Raw genomic sequence first — 20,514 nt, forward strand, 5'->3', positions numbered from 1 at the left:
GTAATGGCCAGAACTGGTAAAATCTCTGTCTCGAGACAGGTTAAAAACCCAGTGAGGAGCACACTGAAAGAATCAGGACGGGCTGGGGATTTAGCTCAGTGGTAGAGCGCTTACCTAGGAAGCGCAAGGCCCTGGGTTCGGTCCCCAGCTCCGGAAAAAAAAAAAAAAAAAAAAAAAGAAGAATCAGGACGACAGAAGGATAGTCTGGAGGCCGGAACAGAGGAGGTAAACAGAGCTGGGGTAGGGGTAGGACAGGAGTAGAAGCAGAGAGCCAAGGTGGGGCAGGTCTGCTAGCTTTCCTCGAAGAAACTCTTTTCCTGTGAGTCTGCCTGTGCTACCAACCAGGCTAGCAATGGAGGACTTGAGGCCTCTCATTCCCGTTTCTCACGAACCCCAGGTTATATGACCAGGAAACAAGTCTTGGGTTTCACTGCCTCAGCTCTGTTAGCCTTGGAGGCTGGAGGCTGTGCAAGGGTGAGGCCCAGCCCTGAAACTGGCACACCCTGAGACACTAAGGAATCATCTCTTTGACTTCGAGTACTGTCACCTCAGAGGTAAATTAAAGTCCAAACTGACCTTGAGACTGCTTGCTGGGTGGAGTCAGCCCCAGATACAAGGTGTAGTGCTGAAGTGGGAGGCTGGTAGATGTGGTCTAGATGGAGTGTGGGGTGTGTTCTACCATCCTGCAGCCCCGACAACCCTGTTGTGTAAGTCACATGAGAGTAAGTTTGGAAGAGACCTGTGTTTGAAAGCTGGGACTTTGACAGTCGCCGATGTCTGTTTCCGTGGAAAAGGCAATCAGAAGCAGATAGGAAACCTGTGAGCTCTACTCCAGGTACCCCAGATAGTGAGGGAGAGAGGATCCACTGTACCCCTTCAGCCATGGTCTCTCACCCTTCTCTTCTGTGGGCTGAGCAGGCAAGGCTGGAACTACTTAGGAAATGCCAGGTCTTCCTTTAAAAAACAGCTCTGAGCCTGCCTACCAGGGACTCTGAAGCAGGAGCATCTCAAATCAGAGGCTGAGGAGGCTGAGGAGACTGAGGAGGCTGAGGAGACTGAGGAGGCTGAGAAGGCTGAGGAGGCTGAGGAGGCTGAGAAGGCTGAGGAGGCTGAGGAGGCTGAGGAGGCTGAGGAGACTGAGGAGGCTGAGGAGACTGAGGAGGCTGAGGAGGCTGAGGAGACTGAGGAGGCTGAGGAGGCTGAGGAGGCTGAGGAGACTGAGGAGGCTGAGGAGACTGAGGAGGCTGAGGAGGCTGAGGAGGCTGAGGCTACTTAACTGCTTAGTCTTCTCCCTTTTTCCACCCCCATGATTTTTTAAATTTTACCCTGTGTGTATGTGTGTGTGTGTGTGTGTGTGTGTGTGTGTCTGTGTCTGTGTGTCTGTGTGTCTGTGTGTGTATGTCTGTGGCTCCTGCACACATGTGTGTCAGAAGACAACTAGTGGAGATGGTCCGTCTTCCCACCATCTGGATCCCAGAGGTAGAACTCGAGTTACCTGGTTTGGTAGCAGGCACCTTTACCTGCTTAGCCATGTCACTGACCCTTGGGTTTTACTTTTAGAAACTAAGCCATTACAACCAGCCACTCTGGCTCAAACTCGATAGGTAGCTGAGGATGACCTGGAGCTTTTCTTTTCTTTTTTTTCTTTTTTTTAAAGATTTATTTATTTTATGTATATGAGTACACTGTAGCTGTCTTCAGACACAGCTGAAGAGGACATCGGATCCTATTAGAGATGGTTGTGAGCCACCATGTGGTTGCTGGGAATTGAACTCAGGACCTCCGGAAGAGCAGTCAGTGCTCTTAACCACTGAGCCATTGCTCCAGCCCCGACCTGGAACTTTTCATGTTCGGGCCTCTACCTCCCTGGTGTTGCTGGTATTGCAAGCAGGCATCACTACTCCAAGTTCAGGCAGTGATGGGGAGACGAGGAGAGAGTACAGAGGTATGTGCATACCAGGCAAGCACTGTCCTCAACCCCACCCCTTCCCTACTTCTTAGAGACTGACCTCCTCCGCCTTCATAGTGGCACCTGCCAACCAGCATTTGCACAGCTCCAGCCTCCCCAGTATTCAGCCTAAAACAGCAAGTCCTTGCTCCTGGACGATGGGGTGTCATCTGCCCTCCAAAATGACTTCTGCTCTTGCTGTCCTCTCTCCCTCCTCGTCTACTGTCTGGATCCAGTTTCTGCTGCCACTCTGTAGACCAGGCTGGACTTGAACTCAGCCTTTGCCTTCCAAGCGCTGGGATTAAAGGCGTGCGCCATCACACGCTGCTTCTGATTCCCTTTTATCAACCTCTCTGAAGAGCCCTCCTGGGTCCCCCACTGGCTACGCTTTCATCAGACCTGTTGATGCTCCTCAGAGCTGCCAGAGAGCCAGTGTCTCCCTGGGAGGGCTCATCAGTGCCCACCACAGTTCAGACAAGGTCATCTTCCCTGACCCCCAGTCCGGCTTCGCATTTCCACACTGTCCACAGGGGCCCATGTGCTCCATCACTGTCCTGTCACCTTAGATCACAGACGCTGCTGGAGCTGTCTGCTTCCTCACATAAGGACCAAGGCTCTCTTATTTACACATCTGTCCCCAGTACACAGAACAACCTGTGGCAAGAAACGAGTGCAAAGAGGCGGAGGCTGATGGGGTTTTCATGCGAGGAGTGTGGGCTCCATCCTGTAAGATAGGGAACCACCGGCAAGTCTTACTCAGGAGTTGGATAAGATCTCAGGCCAGGGCTCGGAGTGCATGACTCTGCTGGCAAGGGAGGAGGCAGAGAAGCTGCAAAGATGGGGCAGTGTTCTGCATGCAAGCACGTCAGGGGGTGCCTGCGCAGAACCCCACTGGGTTACACCGGACTCTTACAGAAAGAGGTGAGTGGCTGGCGGAGGGCGGAGAGGATGAAGAATACTCCCTACGTCCAGTTCATCAGCGTGGTCCTGGCTAAGGTCAGGAAAAAGAGGCACAGAAGCTGTCTGTTGGTGCTCTGTAAAGACATGGAAATGAGCGACAGGAATTGGATGGAGAGAGATATAAAGTCTAATCCTGGCCACCTGAACTTGGGGACTCCTGAGTGGCACCAGTGGGAATACCTTGTGTTGAAACCTGTGGTGGGAGCAATCAGCACCAGTGAGACGGATCTAGTCAGGGGCCATGCCCACATGTAAGCTTGTCCAAAGAGACAGAGCAAGAACAGAGCTAGGGAGGAGCTAGCTTTGATGGACTGTGGTACCAGTCTGTGTGTGTGTGTGTGTGTGTGTGTGTATGCACCTATGTATATTATAAATATATACGTATATGTGATATATTAACAATATATATGAATATGTATGGACTATACACACACATGTATTCACACATACATATGTATGTATATATGGTCTTTTTTGGGGTGTTCAGGAAGATTATCTTTATTAGTGGCCTGTAAAAGCACCTCTCGGGGTCTGTGGCCTCCAAACTGGAGGAAACCTCCATTGACCTGTAGCAACAGGGACAAGCTGGGGCAGAGGGCTAAATGTGCCCCTAACAGAAGGGACTAGCCTGGCGCCTACCCCCAGGAATGCTCAGCGCTGGAAAGGTTGTAGGGGAGCAACTGCCTCCCTCCCTTCACCCCAACAAGTTAGTTTGATATGGGTGAATAAATAAATAAGGTTCCTCAGACTGATCTCCACAGGAAGGAGCTGTGGGGGTTACTGGCCCTCTCAGGGTGATGGGGAGCAGAGAGGGATTTGCAGCAGCAGGGCTAGGATGTTCTTGGCAGCGGGGCCACCCCAATGCCCCTTGACCTTGGTCCCAGTGGGCTCCATCTCTTCCCTTTCCCTTTCATTTTGTTAGCACAGAGGCAAGAAGAAGCTCTTTTTTCCGGATCCCCTCTCTTTCTGCCTGCCAATCTGATCTAGCTTCCAAGGGTATGGAGCTCCTCCTTATTCTAAGTCCATTCTAAGTCAAGGGACTCCTGGCTCTCATCCCATGCACACATACTGATTAGCACCAAAGCGCTAGGGCTGGGGAAGGGGGTTGTGTGGTTCTAGGGCCTAGCCTCAGTCCTGGGCTGACAAGGAGTGGATGGTAGGGAACTTCGGGATCGGAAAAGGCGGTAGGCTCCGCGGCAAATGAGGAAGAACCAGTAGAGCTGGGGTTCGAGGAGTAGCGCGGCTCCCAGGTTGACGCAGGCCAGGATGGCCATGGGCACTGAGATAGGGGACAGGCCAGCGTGGTGCCCGTAGGCCTGGAACAGGTAGGGGAAGAGCAGCACCCGGCAGCACAGGAAGTTGAGTAGCATCAGGGTCCCATTCACCTTGTGCAGCAACTTCGTGGGCTACTGCTTGTACTGGATGAGGATCTGGCCCAGGCAGATGAAAGGTGTGCTGGCCTCCGCCATCAACACGCAGCCTGGAAAGAAATCTCCCTTGCTTTGTCGCCATACCACTGAGAGTGGGAAGCACACCAACACCATGGCCGTGTGGTGGAGCACCATGAGGAACTCCTTGTGCAGATAGCCACGTTCCACGGCTCAGGTGCTGCCCAGGGTGGTGGGTGTCCCGTCTTCTCCTCCATGCCCTTTAACCCAGTGCTTGTACCAGTGGCAGAGGAACTGCAAACTGTGTATAGGCCGAGGACAGGCAGTGCTGGTCAGCTATGATGTGCTTGCAGGATGTGGAGACTATGTAGCCAGATGTGGAGGCCATGGTGGCTTGGACAATTGACCACCATCTTGGATGCCACCTAAAACAGCCTCTTGCCTCTCCATCCGCAAACCGGTTGGGTTCTGCAGCCCCCAGATTAAAGCAGCAAAGCACCACATATATGGTCTTAATACACAGCTCAGCCTGGCCTGGATTCTCTGCCATCTTGTTGGTCTTGGATTTAAGATCCTCATACTTCAGCTTCCTGGGTGCTGGGATCACAGCCATGTGGTGCCACGTTGTTTTTTATTCTATAAATCTACCTCCTTCTGGACTATTCTGCTTAGGCTTGGCACGTGATATTGGAGTAGAGCAGAGGATCCCAGCCTCTAGTGCTGTTATTACGAAAGGAACATATCAGGAACCCCTTGAGTGGGGATCCTTGTGGGGTACACAGAAGTTGAACCTTGAATGCGAGCTGTGGAGCGGGTGGCAGACCTCTGAATGAGAAGTATGGCTTTTATGGTAAAGTCGCTAAGATGTGGAGACTGTCGTTTTATCCTGTATCACCAATGGTATGACTAACAGCAATTTAAGTGGGGGCTAAAGAAAAAGGATCCTTTAAGGTAACAGGAAGGACAGAGGAGAGAGGGGACTTGGCATTAGGGTGAAGGGTAAGTTCTGGAGTTTTGGAACCTTGAGCTCAGACACAGAGAGGCACTATATCTGCATATATAGAAACAAAGTAAGCTGGTTTGTGTCTGTAGTCCCAGAATTCAGAGGCTGAGGCAGTAGCGTTGTCCAGCTTGGGCAGTGCACTGAGTTCCAGGTCAGTCTGGGCTACCAAGGGAAGACAAGAGTCATTAGCTAAGCAGTATGATGGTCCTGCTTAGCTGTTCCCCAGGGCTTGATCTACATTCCAGATACTGGTGACTCTCTAGACCTCTTCCTGGGCCTCCAGACTCATCTCTGCCTTCTTTTCGGCTGTCTCCATATTCCCTGGACGTCTAGCAGGCTTTCTAAACTCAGCCTACCCAGGATTGAACTTGTAGTCTGCTCCTGAACCCACACCAGAAGCCAGGAGTCCTCGGTGCTCCTTCCCAGACTGACAGGCTCCGGAAATGCTCATCGGTCTCTGACCCTAACCCCAGGGCTTCTTCCATTCTTTGGGTGTACTGGGATGCCCTGATTGCCTCTGTTCCTCTTTCCTCTGGCCCGGCTCCTTCCCTGCAGAGGATCCTGGGTAAACCCTCAGGGGGTCAGCAGGACAAAGCTAACTAAATGTCCAGTCGGCTCATGCACAAATTCATGGAGTCCTTTCCATCCCACTCTATTCCACCCTTCCCCTACGCCTACCGAGGGCCTCTCTGTGCCTCTCCCAGCCCACTTCCTGACTGGTTTAACCATAATTTCAGATCTTGCATATTTAGGTAACTCTCATGACGTCCCCTAGCAAGAAATTCTTGTAGCCCTTGCCTCAGCTCAGGTTTTAATTTCCCTGAAGTAAAAAAAATGAGAGCTGAGTATGGGGAACACTCACCTTTAATCCCAGCACTCGGGAGGCAGAGGCAGGTGGATCTCTGTGAGTTTGAGGCCAGCATGGTCAACAAAGTGAGTCTAGGACAGCTGGCACTACACAGAGAAACCCCATCTCAAAAAACCCCAAAAAAGTGGTGCTAGGCAAGGGCAGTATATGCTTTTTGTTCCAGCACTCAGTAGGTAGAGGCAGGTCGATCTCTGTGAGTTCGAGGCCAGCCTGGTGTACAGAGAGAGTTCCAGGACAGCCAGGGCCACAGAAAAAAAAGCCTGTCTCAAAAACAAAAACAAAAACAAAAACAAAAACAAAAACACCCAACCTAACCCAACCCAAAACAAACCAACAAACAAAAATGTGGTAAGGGCTGGAGAGATGGCTCAGAGTTTAAGGGCTCTAGCTGTTTTTCCAGGGGACCCAGGTTCAATTCCTAACACCCCCATGACAGCTCACAACTGTCTGTAATTTTAATTCCAGGGGAAAGGACACTTTCACACAGACATGCATGCAGGCAAAAACACCAATGCACCTAAAATAAACATAAATAAATCATTAAGAAAAGGTAACAAAATAAATGTGGTAAAATCCATACCCCATGAAAGGAACTGACTTACTGTTCTAAGTACACAGCGGTAGCTCAGTCCTCCATACAGTGGGGCAAACCTCACCATGTCCAGCTCCGGATTCTCCTCACCTTCGCAGTTCCCTGCTCTGTACATCTTTCGTGAATGTCACACCAGTGGACTCATCCATACAGTGTTGGCTCCTTAGCATTTTGTTAGCTAACGATCCTAAGTCACGCATGTTGAAATGTGCATAAAACTCTCTCAATCTCCCTCTCCCTCTCTCTCTCTGGGTCTCAACTATCCCAGGCTGGCCTTGGACTTGCCAGGGATAATTTTGAACCCCTACCCCTGCCTCCCAGTGTTGAGATTATCGCTGTTTACTTCTGTACTCAGCTCCTTTTGAAAATGTTTACTTTTCCCCCTTTTGCTTTTGAATACAGTGTCCCCTCCTCATGATCTTCCTGCCTCAGCCTTTTTATTATAGGGGTATGTCACTATGCCCTCTCAAAATCTGCTTTCTTTTCCCACTTCCTCTAAGACTCCCTCCTCGGGCTGGAGAGATGGTTCAGTGGTTAAGAGCACTGACTGCTCTTCCAGAGGTCCTGAGTTCAATTCCCAGCAACCACATGGTGGCTCACAACCATCTGTAATGGGGTCCGATGCCCTCTTCTGGTGTGTCTGAAGACAGCTACAGTGTACTCACATACATTAAATAAATAAATAAATAAATAAATAAATAAATAAATAAATAAAAGACTCCCTCCTCCATTTCCTCCCCTTTTCAGTCTGAATACTACTCCCTGCCGTGTATCATTGTGTTTACACATTCACAGGTGGACACTCGAGTCGTTTTCATGACAGTGCTGTTGTGGACACTGCCGTACAACTAGACTCCTGCTTTTAGTACTCAGAAATAGAAACGACAGATCTCAGGTAACTCCGTAATGTTCTTCACAGAGGTTGTTACGTTGCCCACCAACTGTACAGATGGATTCCTAGTCTCTACATCCCCAGCACTCCTCACTTCCTGTTTCCTGTCTGTGGCTTTGCTTTTTGGTAACAGCCCCACTGTTGGGTTTGACTCCAGCTTTGTTGAATTGCTTGCTTCCTGCACCGTTACCTGGCAGTACCCCCTTAGGCAACTCCTGTATTCTGTCGGGTGCAATCTCTGATAGGATGGCAAGAAAGACTTCCAGAACAAACGAGTTTTCGGCTGCTGCTGTAAGTAAGGGTCAGCTCTCAAGAATTCTCCCTGCAGAGCTCTATCTGCTGCAAACTCCCCTGTCAGTCCTGGAACACCTCACCCATGCCACCGAACACAGAGTTAAGATCACCTCCTCCGAGAAGCCTTCCTTCCCCACCGGCCCTCATCCACACAATCAGCCTGCTGGTGTTTGCTTTTGTGGGGGCTGTCTGTCCCTTTCCTTTGGTTTTTTTTTTTTGGGTTCTTTTTTTTTCCGGAGCTGGGGACTGAACCCAGGGCCTTGCGCTTCCTAGGCAAGCGCTCTACCACTGAGCTAAATCCCTAACCCCTGTTCCTTTCCTTTTTGATTGCTCCTAGCACTTGGCACAGTCAGTAATGACTGGAGTACCTGAGCGCCTGCTGAATTAACCTTGTCTTCTCTGCTGGCCTCTTAGCTCCACACAGAAGGGTCCTTGAGACATCTTCTTGCTCTCACCGTTGTACACCCATCACTGACCAGTGCCCTGCCAAGGCCAGGTATTGAGAACCCCCTTGCTAAAGGAATCATCTAACTTTAAGATAAAGCCCCCTGCAGTGCCCCCACCCTAATGAGGGAGGTGGGTGAGAAAAAAACAAAACAAAACATCTACTCTGGCAAGTGGCTTGGTTGCTATGGAGAAAAGTAGACTGAAACTGACCAGGTGTCTTTCTCTGGGCTCCTGAGGAAGGGAGTGGTGCTGCTGCACAAAAGTGAAAACAGAGACCAGAAGAGACCAGAAGAGACCAGAAGTGAAAACAGAGACCCCACAGAAGGCCAAGTGGAATGAAGAGCCACCCCAGTCAGTCGTCGCTTCTAGAAGCCACCTGGTCAGGGCCTTCAGATAGTTCCCTGTACTCAGAGCACATAGTAGGTGCTTTCTAGTTCAAACTAGATCCATCCTATACATTTTCTTTTCTTTCTTTCTTTCTTTTTTTTTTTTTTTTTTTTTTTTGGTTCTTTTTTTCCGGAGCTGGGGACCGAACCCAGGGCCTTGCGCTTCCTAGGTAAGCGCTCTACCACTGAGCTAAATCCCCAGCCCCATCCCTATACATTTTCTAATGCGTGTTCTCCTACAACATCGGATTATGATGCGTGTTTATTGAGAGACATTCTAAAACACATTTGACTCTAAACTTCAATCCACTTCTTTTTCTTCTTTAGCAAAACCTCTGCTTCTGCCTCCCACGTGTTGGGAAGGCGTGCGCCATCACCTTTTGGCTTGGAATAATTTTTTTTTTTCTTTTTAAACAGGGTTTAAAAACCGGAATCCTAGTCAAGGTTGGCTTTTAACTCCTTCCTGCCTTTTTTCCCAGAGTGCTGGAATAACAGGCTCGCACCACAATGCCTACTTAGTGACCATCTCTTTAAAAAAGATTTTTTTTTTCTGAGACAAGGTTTCTTTGTGTAGCCCTGGCTGTTCTAGAACTCACTCTGTGTAGGTCAGGCTGGCCTCAAACTTAGGAGATCTGCCTGGGTCTGCCTCCAACTGGGATTAAAGGCATGCACCACTACCACTTGGCCAAAAATATGTATTTTTATTATTTAAAAATTCTATGTATATGTCTGCTTGTGTGGTGTTGGATCCCCTAGAGCTGGGGTTACAGGTAGTTGTGAGATGCCCTAACATGGCACCAGGAACTGAATTCGAATTCTCGACAGCCAGGGTAACTACTCTTACCACCACCTCTCCAGCCCCAATGGTCATCTTTTTTTTTTTTTTTTTTTTTAGTTTGCAGAAACTTTCTCCAATCCTGACCTCTTCTTTGCTCCCCATCCATCCACCCACAGGGCTGTGGGCTCAGACACACTGTAAGATAGCCTGGAATGTGACTTCCTATCTTTTCCCTAATTCTGCCTTCAGGCCTTTGTCGTGGACAGTAATAATCTCGATGCCCAGACAGGACACGGAGGCTCCTCGTGGGCTATCTCTAGCCCAAAGGCTTCCAGCAAAACAACGAAGACCTGGAGACCAGGTCTCTAGATGCTGGAATTTACACCCTTCCCAGGGAGCCCCTAATGCCCTTAGGGGAAATTCCTGCCCAAACCCCGGCCGACTAGGCGCTGGCCAAGGCTTCCTGCAGAGCTAGTGGAGGTTTGGAAGGTACAATCTCTGTCGGATTCCCTGGACTGCTGGGGGCAGGAGGGGGAAGGGCTGGATGCTAAGCTTCTGTCCCAGCGGGCTCGGAGGGGAGGAGGGTTTAGCCTCCAGCAGCTGTGAGGAGCACCACCAATAGAGCTGAGAACCAGCCAGAGGAAACCAGATACCCTGGCGTCCTTGGCAAGCAACCCAGCTTCCTTGGGTTGAGCTCACTGGCTTCAAGTCTCTCTCTCTCAACGGCTACCTTTTGAAGGCCTGGTCCTCTCCAACCCTCCCCAGTTTGTGGGAGAGGAAGAAGCCGGCTAGTTCTCCATCTGTCCCTGCTCCTTGTTTCTTTTAGCATCATTGCTGAACGTGGCCGTCCCCAGTGGAATGACGAGCTCCCTGACCCCAAGGAGTGGAGTCACGTTTCTATGGGTGTGTGTGTGTGTGTGCTTAGTGAACCACACTCAAGTAAGGTGCAGCTTGGTGCATGGCACTCAGATCTGGTCAGCTGGAGGCGTACCTTACTGCAGCCTGGAAGCTTCCGGGTGGGGGGGGCGGGGTGGGTGCACAGGAAGTCCCTCAGTAGGGTATTCGACCATCCAGCTGGAGGAGTAAGGAAGTCCTGTGTCACAGGAAGAGGCTCCCAGCAGAAGGTTTTACAACAGTGTAAGCCTCACAGGATAAGTGGTTTTGTTTATGTTTGGGTTACTACTCTGGGCTCGGGGCAGCGTTTTCTACATAGTAGGTGTTTAATGAACAGGTTCTGAAACAAAGGGTTTGGGAAGAAGGAGTTGAAAGAAATGGCTTGGTCACTTTGGGATGTGATAATATAGTACTTCCAGGTGGAAGAGGCTGTGGTGGGCGGGGCTTAGCAGAGGGCGTGGCCTGATCTAATCCTATTGTGGGTGGTGTCAGTTTCTTATCTCTTCACCCAGCCCGGAGCTACTTCAGGCCTGGGGTGTTTTTTTTTTTTTTTTTTTCGTCTCCCGAGTCCTCTGTGTGTTGGGTCTGAATACACACACAGGTATGGAACCTGTGCCGGGTTCAGGAGACACCCAGATGATTAAAATATTGGTCTTACCTTTCTGTCTGGTGGGGGAGACAGACGGTAAACAATTGGCTTACACAATGGGCTGGATGGGGAGGACTACTGTGTAAGTTCATTTGAACAAATGAGACTCAAGCCGACAGGATCGGAGGAGGGAGTTTTGTGGAGCAATATTAGTTTTTGAAGAGAGGTGAGAGAAGGAGCTTGGGGTGAGAGGCATTCCAGGTAGAGGTGTCAGCCCAAAAATGTGCTCTAAGGGAGGTAGGGGAACCTTGTGGGAAAAGATGTTAGGGGCAAAAAGGCCACCTCTGGGTGCTTGGGCCTGCTTATGATCTGACTAAGATTCTGGATAATTGCCAGCTGCAGCGTGCTAGGTGGGGCAGGAGAAAGGTCTGTTCTAGGGAACTCTTTAGTCTCTCCATCACCAAGCGCTAAGACACCTCCCTCTGGTCTCTCTGCCTAGGTTCTCCCGCTGTTTTCTTTACCTCCATCAAGGACCCACCAGCCCACTCGGAGCCTCACTTTGTCAAGCTTCCACAAAGGGCAGACCACAGGGATTCTGAACAAACAGCCCCCCTCTCTCTCACACATGTTTAGGAAGGAGGGGCCAGTCCGTTTGCAAGGGAGAAAAAGCAAGAGGAACACTGACCTGGTGGACCATCCGACTACCAAGAGATTTAAAAGACCCCTCCCCCCAAAACCTTTGCCAGCTGACAGGCGAGGAAGTGGAAGAGCAAGTAGCCCCGAGGTCTCTCAGCCCATGGGCTGCTAGGCATGGCCAACCCGGAGAATGCTTCGGTAGTGGGCCCCCCGAAGGGCAGTGCCTTCCCTCCCCCAAGACCCAACTGGTCCTCTAATCTGCCGGACCTCCAGATACCGACGAGTCAGTGTGTTGACAAGCCATCCCTGGCCATTCCTAGCCCATCAAAAAATGGAAGGAAGTCCATAGGAAGGGTATGAGCAGACCGATTTAATTAGCGCGGGCTCTAAAGGTACCTTAAGTTGGCCCTATTAAATTAAACTGCCTAGGGGAAAAATAACTGTAATTATTTCCTTTTCTCTCCTACCATTGTACTTCAACTCCCAACCTCCACGCTTCTCCCCTCCTTGACAAGACAACCTTTAAACTAGGGGCTGGCACAGGCATCCCCAAACTAGGTCTCAGTGTTTCCCTTTTTCTGCCCTTCTTCTGTTTGAGCTCTGGTTCCTAGCAGAGAGCAGAGTCCAGAGGGGTCCACAGTGCTTGGCTATATTCTAATTCAGGGAGGCTGTTACAAGAGTAGAACATTTTTCCAAAAACGCACCCGGAGTCTCCTTCCTGAACCAGTGCAGATCCGTTTGCTGGGGGGAATTTCTTTAAAAAAAGAAAAACCTTTTCTCTCTTCTGCAGAGCAAAATAAGCAAACTTTAATGGTAGGGAATTATTGTTTATTTTGTTGAAATCTAGTTCTGAGTTTTCCTACTTAAAACGTGTTTTCCCCAGGACACTGACCTATTCTTTAATTGTTTGGTGCGAGGCATGTTAGGGGGAGGGGCGTTACTTGTTTATTGGAACAGCGCAGTTAAAAAAAAAAAAATCAACCTAGGCTAACAGTTTCAAGGCTCCCCTAAAGATGTATCCAAACAGGCAGCCAATCAGCGCTTACACAGCTTTTTCTGCTTGACTCTTTTAAAGAGACAGTACCGACTATGTTTTATCACATTTAAAGAGAACCGCGCTCTAAAAACAGTATGAAAATGGGGGAGCCATTTCTTATCTCACCAGTTTTTGATTTGGAATCTCCAGGGAGAGAACACTGCAGGTTTTTGGGGTCGTCGAGTGGACAGAAAGGAGTCGTGAGCAAAAAGCTTGGTCACTCTGCCAACCCCCCATTTCCCATTGTACACCTGGGTCATTGACAATGGAAGCTTCCCCTCCCCCCACGCCCGACTCTGGTCCCCCTACTCTCCAATTTAGCTCCATTTATTTGAAGTTTGAGATTTCTGCGGCGCGCACTCCGAGTCGCGAGGCGTCCAGGTGACGTCCCTCATCCAAGCGGAACCCTTTCCCGTGGAAAGGCGAGGGGCTAAACTTGCCAGGGTTAGCAAACCTCAGAAATTTGAGAGAAATCACTCTCTTTCCTTCTACTCCAAGACTCCTTTCCCTTCCTACAGATTGCCTGGGGCACGCCAAGGGCCATTTTCGCGCGGCTCCACTTTGGGGTTTCCCAAAGTATTTTAACGATCTAGTAAAGAAGCAGCCGCGCGCTTTGGCGCCAGCTACGGCTGCCCAGCTCCGCGTGCAGCCCTGGCCGGGGCTCCGAAGGCAGGGCTGGGCGCAGGCAGCCCGGGGTGGGGCAGGGAGCAGGGCCGGCTGGGGTCCTGGCCCGCAGAGGGAAGATCAGCGCGGGGAGGCGGGGGCGCTGGGGGCCAGGACGACGCGGAAAGGGGCGCGCCGGGCCAGCCGGGATCCGCGCCTCTCTCCGCGCCTGCTGTCGCAGCGCCCAGTCCCCGCCGCGCCGGCCGGGTGCTCCAGTTCAGGCCCCAGCCCTTCGCGTCGCCGCCCCACCCCAGCGCCAGGGCTCGCCCCCCGCTCCCCCGGCCGGGGCACGAGCGGGCAGCGGCTCGCGGAGGAGGCGCAGCGGGACTGGCGCGGCCGCGCTGACAGGCGTCCCTCCCGGCCTCCGGGCCCGCCCCCGCGCGCCGATTGGCCGCCGCGGCCGTCCGTCGCGGGGCGTGGACGCCCGCCGCGCTCCTGCCGGGGCAGCCACGTTCGGTTGAGCTCCAAGTAGACCAGCGGCGGCGGCGGCAGAGGCAGCGGTGCTGAAGGCGCAGAGGGCGGCGCAGGCGGAGCCGGGTGGCGGGCGCGCGGGCCGCGAGCAAGCGAGCTGCAGGCTTCGGGCGGGCGGCGGCGCAGCTCAGGCCGAGCCGGCGCGGGAGGAGTTCCAGGGCGATGGGGCCGCGGCCGGGGCTGACGCTTTGACAGCTGGAAAGAGCGCGGAGCCAGCGCCGGGGAGGGAGGGAGCGCGGCGAGCGGAGTGCGAGCGAGCGGGCGAGCGCCGGGAGGGGGCCGGGAGCAGGGCAGCTCGGGAGACCGGACGGTAGCGGCGGCGGCGGCGGGCTCGGCGCCCTCTTCTCTGCAAGCCATGTTTGCCAAAGGCAAAGGCTCGGCGGTGCCCTCGGACGGGCAGGCTCGGGAAAAGTAAGCCTCTCGCGAGTGGGGCCGCGCCGCGGGCGGCGGGAGGCAGGTGGGCGCGGGGGTCGCGCTGCCTTGTGCCCCTGGGGCCCGGGTCTCTGCCCCGCGACGGCGGCGACGGCGGCGTGGAGAGCCCATTGTTGGGCGCCGGCGGAGGCTGGGGCACCCTGAAGGGGCAGCAGGGCAGCGGTGGGCGAGGGTAGTTGGTAGGCGCGCTGGCTGAGCGGGCGCGGGGGCCCGCGACAAGGGTGGGCGAGGTCCCACTGTGAGCCGGTGCGCTCGGCCCGCGGGTCGCGGGGGCCTTACTTTGCCCACCGAGTGCGGGCAGGGGGCGCGTGGCTTTCTGCAGCCCCGAAGGCTCCTTTTGTCCGCCCGCGGCGTGAGGAGTGCGTGCCGGGGGCTTTGTTCGCCCGGGAGCGCTCTTCCTACCCAGCCAGCGGCCTCATCGTCAGCCCGGTGCGCTCCGGGGCGCCCTGGCTGGGCTGGGCTGGCGGCGCCGGCCTGGCCCCAGGCTTGGGGGACAGTTGTTTGAGGGGGAGATGCTGAGGGCGGCGCTTTGCTGCCCTCTCCAGAGCGCGCCAAGTACCCGAACTGGGACCGAGTCCGTCCGGACCCCGAACCTAGGCTAAAGCAGCGAGCTGAAGTGATCTGGGAAAAGGAGGGTGGCTCAGGGCTCTTGTAGCGGCTTTCGAGTTTGTGAGACCTAGGTGGGTTTAGTCCCAGTGCCACTTGGAAGTTCAAGTTTGGGGACCTTTCTCCAGCTCCCGCGGCTTGGTGGCAGCTTGTCTCTGGTACCCACCCACTAGCAGTTCTGACTCGGATCCTGTCTGGGGTAATAGGTACTTACGTCTTGTCATGGCCACAATGGGATGGCACAGACCGGGCTCACAGTTACTGGCAAGGTCCAGAGCAAGCCTTAGTGTGATCTGACCCTTCCCTCTCTCTCTCTGCCTCTGCTCTTTCCAGGTTAGCTTTATATGTCTACGAATATTTACTGCACGTAGGAGCACAGAAATCTGCACAGACCTTCTTATCAGAGGTGAGTGGGACTCCTCAGCATCCAGTTTCTTGACACCCCCTCCTCCCCACTATTCTTAGAGCCTTTGTTTTCAGGAGCAGCCACTGTGGCCACCATTTTGAATTTTTATCACCTTTTGGCATTTATTGTTAGTTGGTCTTCACAGCCTTTTGGCTGGGGAAGGCCCTGCAGCCCCCTCCTTTCTGCCCCTCTAAGCTGCCTTCGTTCCTTCTTTTCTAGATTCGATGGGAAAAAAACATCACACTGGGTGAACCGCCTGGGTTTCTGCACTCGTGGTGGTGGTAAGTTTGCGTGATAGTTTTCTGTGTGTTTTGTTCTGAGGCCGGGGTCCAAGTGAACAAAGACGGTCTGGAGCAGGCCTTCTACCTTTGCCTCTGCTTTCCTTGGAGCAGGCACCTCTGGGTGACCCGACGAGGCTTGGCAAGGAAGAATGGGCAGAAGAGGCTGCTGCCCGAAGTTGTTGCTGGTTTCTCTGCCTGTGGGGAACTGAACTGAATCTCTCTATGCTTTTCCTTCTCACTCTGGGGCACCAGGCAGGGGGCTCAGAAAGAGCTGGAAGGGTTTTTGTCAATCCTGCATGCTGCTTTAATTAGAGGAGTGGGGGCAGGGCGGGTGGAGGGGACACCAGGTCCGCTCTGCAACTGGCCTGTCCCTTACGTTTTCTTCCACAAAACGCCAAACCTTAAGAGACACCCATTGGGCCTTTTCCAGGGACCCTGAATAAAGCAAGAAGGGCCGCACTTCCTGTAGAGACACTGATTCAGACTGACTGGACCTTCCTTTCCTCTGTCTCCCCACCCCCCAGCATCCCTGCAACCACAAAGCCTTACTTTACCGAGAACCTTAACCAGCCAGAGGTGGCCTGGCAGGAGGCCTGCAGCTTGCTCAGGGCTGGCTCCCCTTATCTTTGACCCTCTCTCCAGGCTTGAGCAGCCTCTGGTCTTTTCTGCAGGCCGGAGGGAAGGATAGGGTCAGAGCCTTAAGCAAGTTGTCTTGAGTGTGTGACTTGAGTGGATGTCTTGTGGGGCTGATAGGTGGACTCTTTCATACCCTTTTGAAAAGGAAAGGGGCAGGGGAGGGGGAGGGTAGCTTTTGGTATTTTGGTGGAGTTGAGTCAAACAGTGTCCTGTTGGGGTGTTAGCACTCACCTGTCTGCCAGCTCAGGATCCTGTTTCAAGGCCCTTTGAACAGCGGGAGGATGAAGTGTCTGTTCTAACTTGTGCAGAGAAAATGAGTTTTTAATGGCTTCTGCCAACCTCCCAACTGCCTGGTTGGAGGCGGTGGCCGATGTGGCGCAAGGATTCCACCTGCGGGAGTGGGTGATGGGTTGGCTGTTGGAGGTGAGCGTGGTGATGGGATTGGTGATTCTGGTTGCTCAGGATCTTGTAGAAACTTGGGCTTGTGAGTAAAAGTTATTTTGAGGGTGCTGGAAATTAGGGTGTCTCGAAGTATTTGCTGAGTGGGGTTTCCCGGGGAGAAGCTTGGAGGGGGAAGGAATGGTCCCCAGGCTCTGTCTGCAGTTGTGCAAAGACCTGCTTTTCCTGTGGCTCCTGGAGTCTCTTGCAGCTTTTCCATCCTTGTTCCAGGAATGGGAGGTTGGCTCAGGCTGTGGCGGCTGCCAGTGGTTGTAATCTTGTTTGTTAGAATGCTTACTCTGTGGCTGTTTTGGGGGAGCTGAGGAGGCCTTGGATCAGATTGAATGGGATGGGCTTTGTTCCAGGCACACCTTGAGGGTGGTGCTTTCCTGTGCCAGTGGAGTTTGCTGTGATGGGGCCAGCAGCGTTGGACCACAAATCAGATCAGACCTCAGTTTCAGTGTTCACTGTGCCCTTCAGTCTGGTTCTGTCTGGGCTTTGGTTCTGGTATAGGGCATTTCTAAGGTCCTGGGTTTGTAAGCACTCTCACAGTTAGACAGCACTTGTGTTTTTGTTGTTGGGACTGTGGAGTGTTGGCGTGACCATGTAGAGTTACGAAGGGTCTTGAGTGCTGTGCCCTGGACCTGTGCTGTGCCCGCTTACTCTGTACTGGATGGGTGCTGTCTGAAGAGGTCCTTCTGCTGCTTGGTGAGAGGGGTAAGGTTCTTGGTTGTCACAGCTCCTTCCTCTGGCTCACAGACAGGTGGGGGTGCAGGCTAAAGGATTAAGAACCCATAAGACTCCCCTCATTGCTGGAGTCTCCCAGATTGCTGTGCAGATGAATCATAGTTGTGCCCTGACTTTGACAACTCACCTTTTTACAACGTGCTGCAGCCATTTTGGGTTGGGGTGGTGAAAAGAAGAGATGGGCAGAGTCTCATCCAGATTGGTCTGTGGACAAACCGTGGGCGGGCTGTGCTTCAGGGTCTCCTAACCAGTGACAAACAGTGTGACTGATAGGATGTGCCCAGTACAGAGGAGCTGCCTGCACGGGGACTATTCCAGATGTCTGGCTTGTCAGGAGAGGCAGTGTCCAGTTGTTTTATGGGCTGAGTTTGTCCAGTGCTGTAAGGGAGGATGGAGCCCTTGGGAGAGCGGTGCTATACCGTGTATCCTGCACTCCCCCCCTCCCCCGTTGTGTACACACGTAATAATTAGTAACCTGATCTTACTTTGTTTTTCTGTTTGCAGTGTATTTTGGGACCTTTACTGTGCAGCTCCTGAAAGGAGAGACACTTGTGAACATTCAAGTGAAGCAAAAGCCTTTCATGATTACGTGAGTAACAAGTTTCTAATCCTGGCAATAATTACAGGGTTGGATGGCTCTAACTTCTTTAGTATCAAGAGCAAGCGCACAGCCAACTGGCAGTGGTCTCTATTTCCTCCTTGCCTGCCTTCCTTCCCGGTCTCCTGCCCACCTGCCTCTGTTGCCTGCCTCCTCATACCCTCTGTCCCTGGTGTTGAAAGTTGAGGGACAGCATTTCCTCATTTACACGGTTACATGCACGAGGCAGATGCCTGTCTGGAGGGGGTTTGAAGACTCAGAATCATGTGGGGTTTGTTAAGAGTTAGCTGGGAGGGGGCTGGTTGGTGTTGTCTGAAGAAAAAAAGTGACCACAACCAGAAAGAAAGTAACTGCGGAACTTGTATTTTAGACTAGAAGGGGTGGTAGAGCAGCAGTGCTGTGGCGTGGACTTAGCTCTGTTTTCCGCAGGGCAGCCTTTCAGTATATATCCGTCACACACAATGTGGGGTGTTCATGCGCACACACAGCGTGGGGGTGTGTGGGGTCACAAGTGTGGGGACTCATACTGCTCTTCTCACGTGATGTGTACTGTAAGGTGAAGCTCACTGTCCTTTGTCTGAATGCTCTATATTTAATTATACTTATTCATATTATATGCATATGCACATTTGAGTTGGGTGTATGTGTGACATTCGTGAAAGTGGAGGTCAGTACAACTTGGGACTCAGTTCTGTCTTCCCACTATGTGTGTCCTGGGGCTCAAACCTAGGTCCTAAGGTTTGGTGGCAGGTGTTGTTACTGCCTCACCAATCTCGCCAGCCTACTAGGGGTTGAGGGGGACAAGGATGGGACATAGATAACTGCTAGGTTGGCCTAGAACTCAGTGTGTTCTCAGTGAGATTGACCCTGGATTTTTAGCAATCCTATCTCAGCCTCCTAAGTGCTGAGATTTTAGCCACCATGGCCAGCTCAAAGTTTCCTTTGAGAGCAGATAGATTTTACCAGTGAGTCTTCTCTCCTGTTGCTGACTATCTACCTGGGTACATTTAAGGTTCATGAAGCTATTACAAGGAAGGTATCTGTGCGGCAATGCTGTTGTGTTTTATTAAATGCACACTGAACTAACCTGGGTTCAGGTGGGCAGACTTTATGATTTGATGAAACAGGTGGTTCAGACCTGTCAGGGAAGAGTGGCGTGAGGAGAGAGAAGTATCTCGACGACTTCCACCACTTCTGGGTTTTGCTTCCAGTAGGCACTGCAGGTGATCGTGTACAGACGTTTGTGGCACCCACAGTAGGTTTGGACTCGTGTGAGGTGTAAGAATAGTGCTCTCATTCTAGGAGTAGGAACTGGTGACCAGCAGCGTCAGGGCCCATCTTCTTGGTTAGGCCATTTGCCTCTTTTGCATGCTGAGTTTGAACCTGGCCTAGGAGACAACAGTTCATAAGTGGTCAGTTTCAATGAGGTGGGGGTTGCCATGGTGAAAATGGCTCCTGTTACAGGAGTTTGAGTTACAGTGAGACTGAGCTCACTGGCTTCCCAAGTGATCAGTGTGATGGGATTTTGTTGTGTCCCGGGGTAGGAAGCTGAGGAATGTACTCAGTTCTTATGTCTTCTCCAGGCTTGGGGAAAAAAAGCTGGGAGTGTTACTTCTAGCCTGGTGGACTCTTAGCTCTAAAAGGGACAGGTGACTGCTGTCATTCTCGTGATGTGGTTCTGGGAAGATAGGCAGTGATGATGATGGTGGGGCTGAACTTCTAAACTGGAGCTTGCCAGAAGCTGAGAGGTACAGCAGTGGAGTGGAAAAGTCAGCGAGCTTCCCCTTATACCTAGCAGAGGACTGCCTCCTACCTGTCACCCCTTCAGAAGAACTGCAAACAGCCAGACCCACCTTGCTGGTCTCTCACTACAATGCAGACGGTTTCATTTTAGAGAGGAAGGTAGGATGGGAGTGTCTGTTTCAAAATCCCCTGCCCCACGCTAGGGATCGGACGCAGGGCCCGGCATGTGCCAGGCAAGCGCTCTGCCACAGAGCTATGCCTTCCATTTGCTTAGACCAGTCTTCCACAGACATCTATGTTCTTCACAGAAAGTCACGTATGCTAATGATTTAAAAAAAGTTAGTTTATTTCCTCGTTTATTTGCTTAGAGAGAAGAGTCACACTGTGTGTCTCTGGCTATCCTGGAATTCACTAGACTAGGCTGGCCCCTGCCTCCTGAGTGCCGTGGTTAAAGGCATGCACCACTACTCTTGGCTGCTTGTTTATTTACTATATGTATGCATGCCGGCATGAGCTAATGTACACCATGCTCATAAAGGTGCTATAAGGATCAGACGGCGTCAGATTGAATCGGCCATAACTGGAATTACAGATGGTTGTGAGCTTCCTGAACTGGGTGCTTGGAACTGAACTCAGGTCTTCTGCAAAGCAGTCAGTGCTCTTGACTGCTGAGCTGGCCTTCCTGCCTACAGGCGATGACTTGTCGCTTGGTGCTCTGGTGGATGGCATTGAGACTCTCTCTGGCAGTCTGTGGTTTGGTCTTGTGTCTTGAGTGAGAAGGC

General features: G+C 52.2%; 1 protein-coding gene, 1 long non-coding RNA gene and 1 pseudogene across 13 annotated transcripts in view; 2 read left to right on the top strand and 1 right to left on the bottom strand.

Annotated features, from left to right (window-relative positions):
• Positions 1-4,023: 4,023 nt before the first annotated feature.
• Tlcd3b-ps1 (TLC domain containing 3B, pseudogene 1) lies at positions 4,024-4,835 on the bottom strand (annotated as a pseudogene).
• A 5,764-nt stretch (positions 4,836-10,599) lies between these two features.
• LOC120102946 (uncharacterized) lies at positions 10,600-12,112 on the top strand. Its single transcript, XR_005504928.2, has 2 exons — positions 10,600-10,693; positions 11,539-12,112. It is a non-coding gene; the product is annotated as an uncharacterized LOC120102946 (long non-coding RNA).
• Positions 12,113-13,799: 1,687 nt separating this feature from the next.
• Ssbp3 (single stranded DNA binding protein 3) overlaps positions 13,800-20,514 on the top strand; it is a 137,824-nt gene continuing 131,109 nt past the window's right edge. For 4 of the 12 annotated variants that reach the window (XM_006238534.5, XM_006238533.5, XM_063288494.1 and 1 more), the window contains exons 1-4: positions 13,805-14,256; positions 15,217-15,289; positions 15,509-15,570; positions 17,896-17,980. In XM_006238534.5, coding sequence (XP_006238596.1) covers positions 14,201-14,256; positions 15,217-15,289; positions 15,509-15,570; positions 17,896-17,980 — 276 coding nt within the window. In that variant the 5' untranslated portion in view covers positions 13,805-14,200. Of the gene's footprint in view, positions 14,257-15,216; positions 15,290-15,508; positions 15,571-17,895; positions 17,981-20,514 lie in introns of all 12 variants that reach the window. The other 8 variants (XM_006238535.5, XM_006238537.5, XM_063288495.1 and 5 more) reach the window with 6 other exon arrangements.

This window comes from Rattus norvegicus, chromosome 5 (assembly GCF_036323735.1).
Source record: "Rattus norvegicus strain BN/NHsdMcwi chromosome 5, GRCr8, whole genome shotgun sequence".
NCBI lineage: Eukaryota > Metazoa > Chordata > Mammalia > Rodentia > Muridae > Rattus > Rattus norvegicus.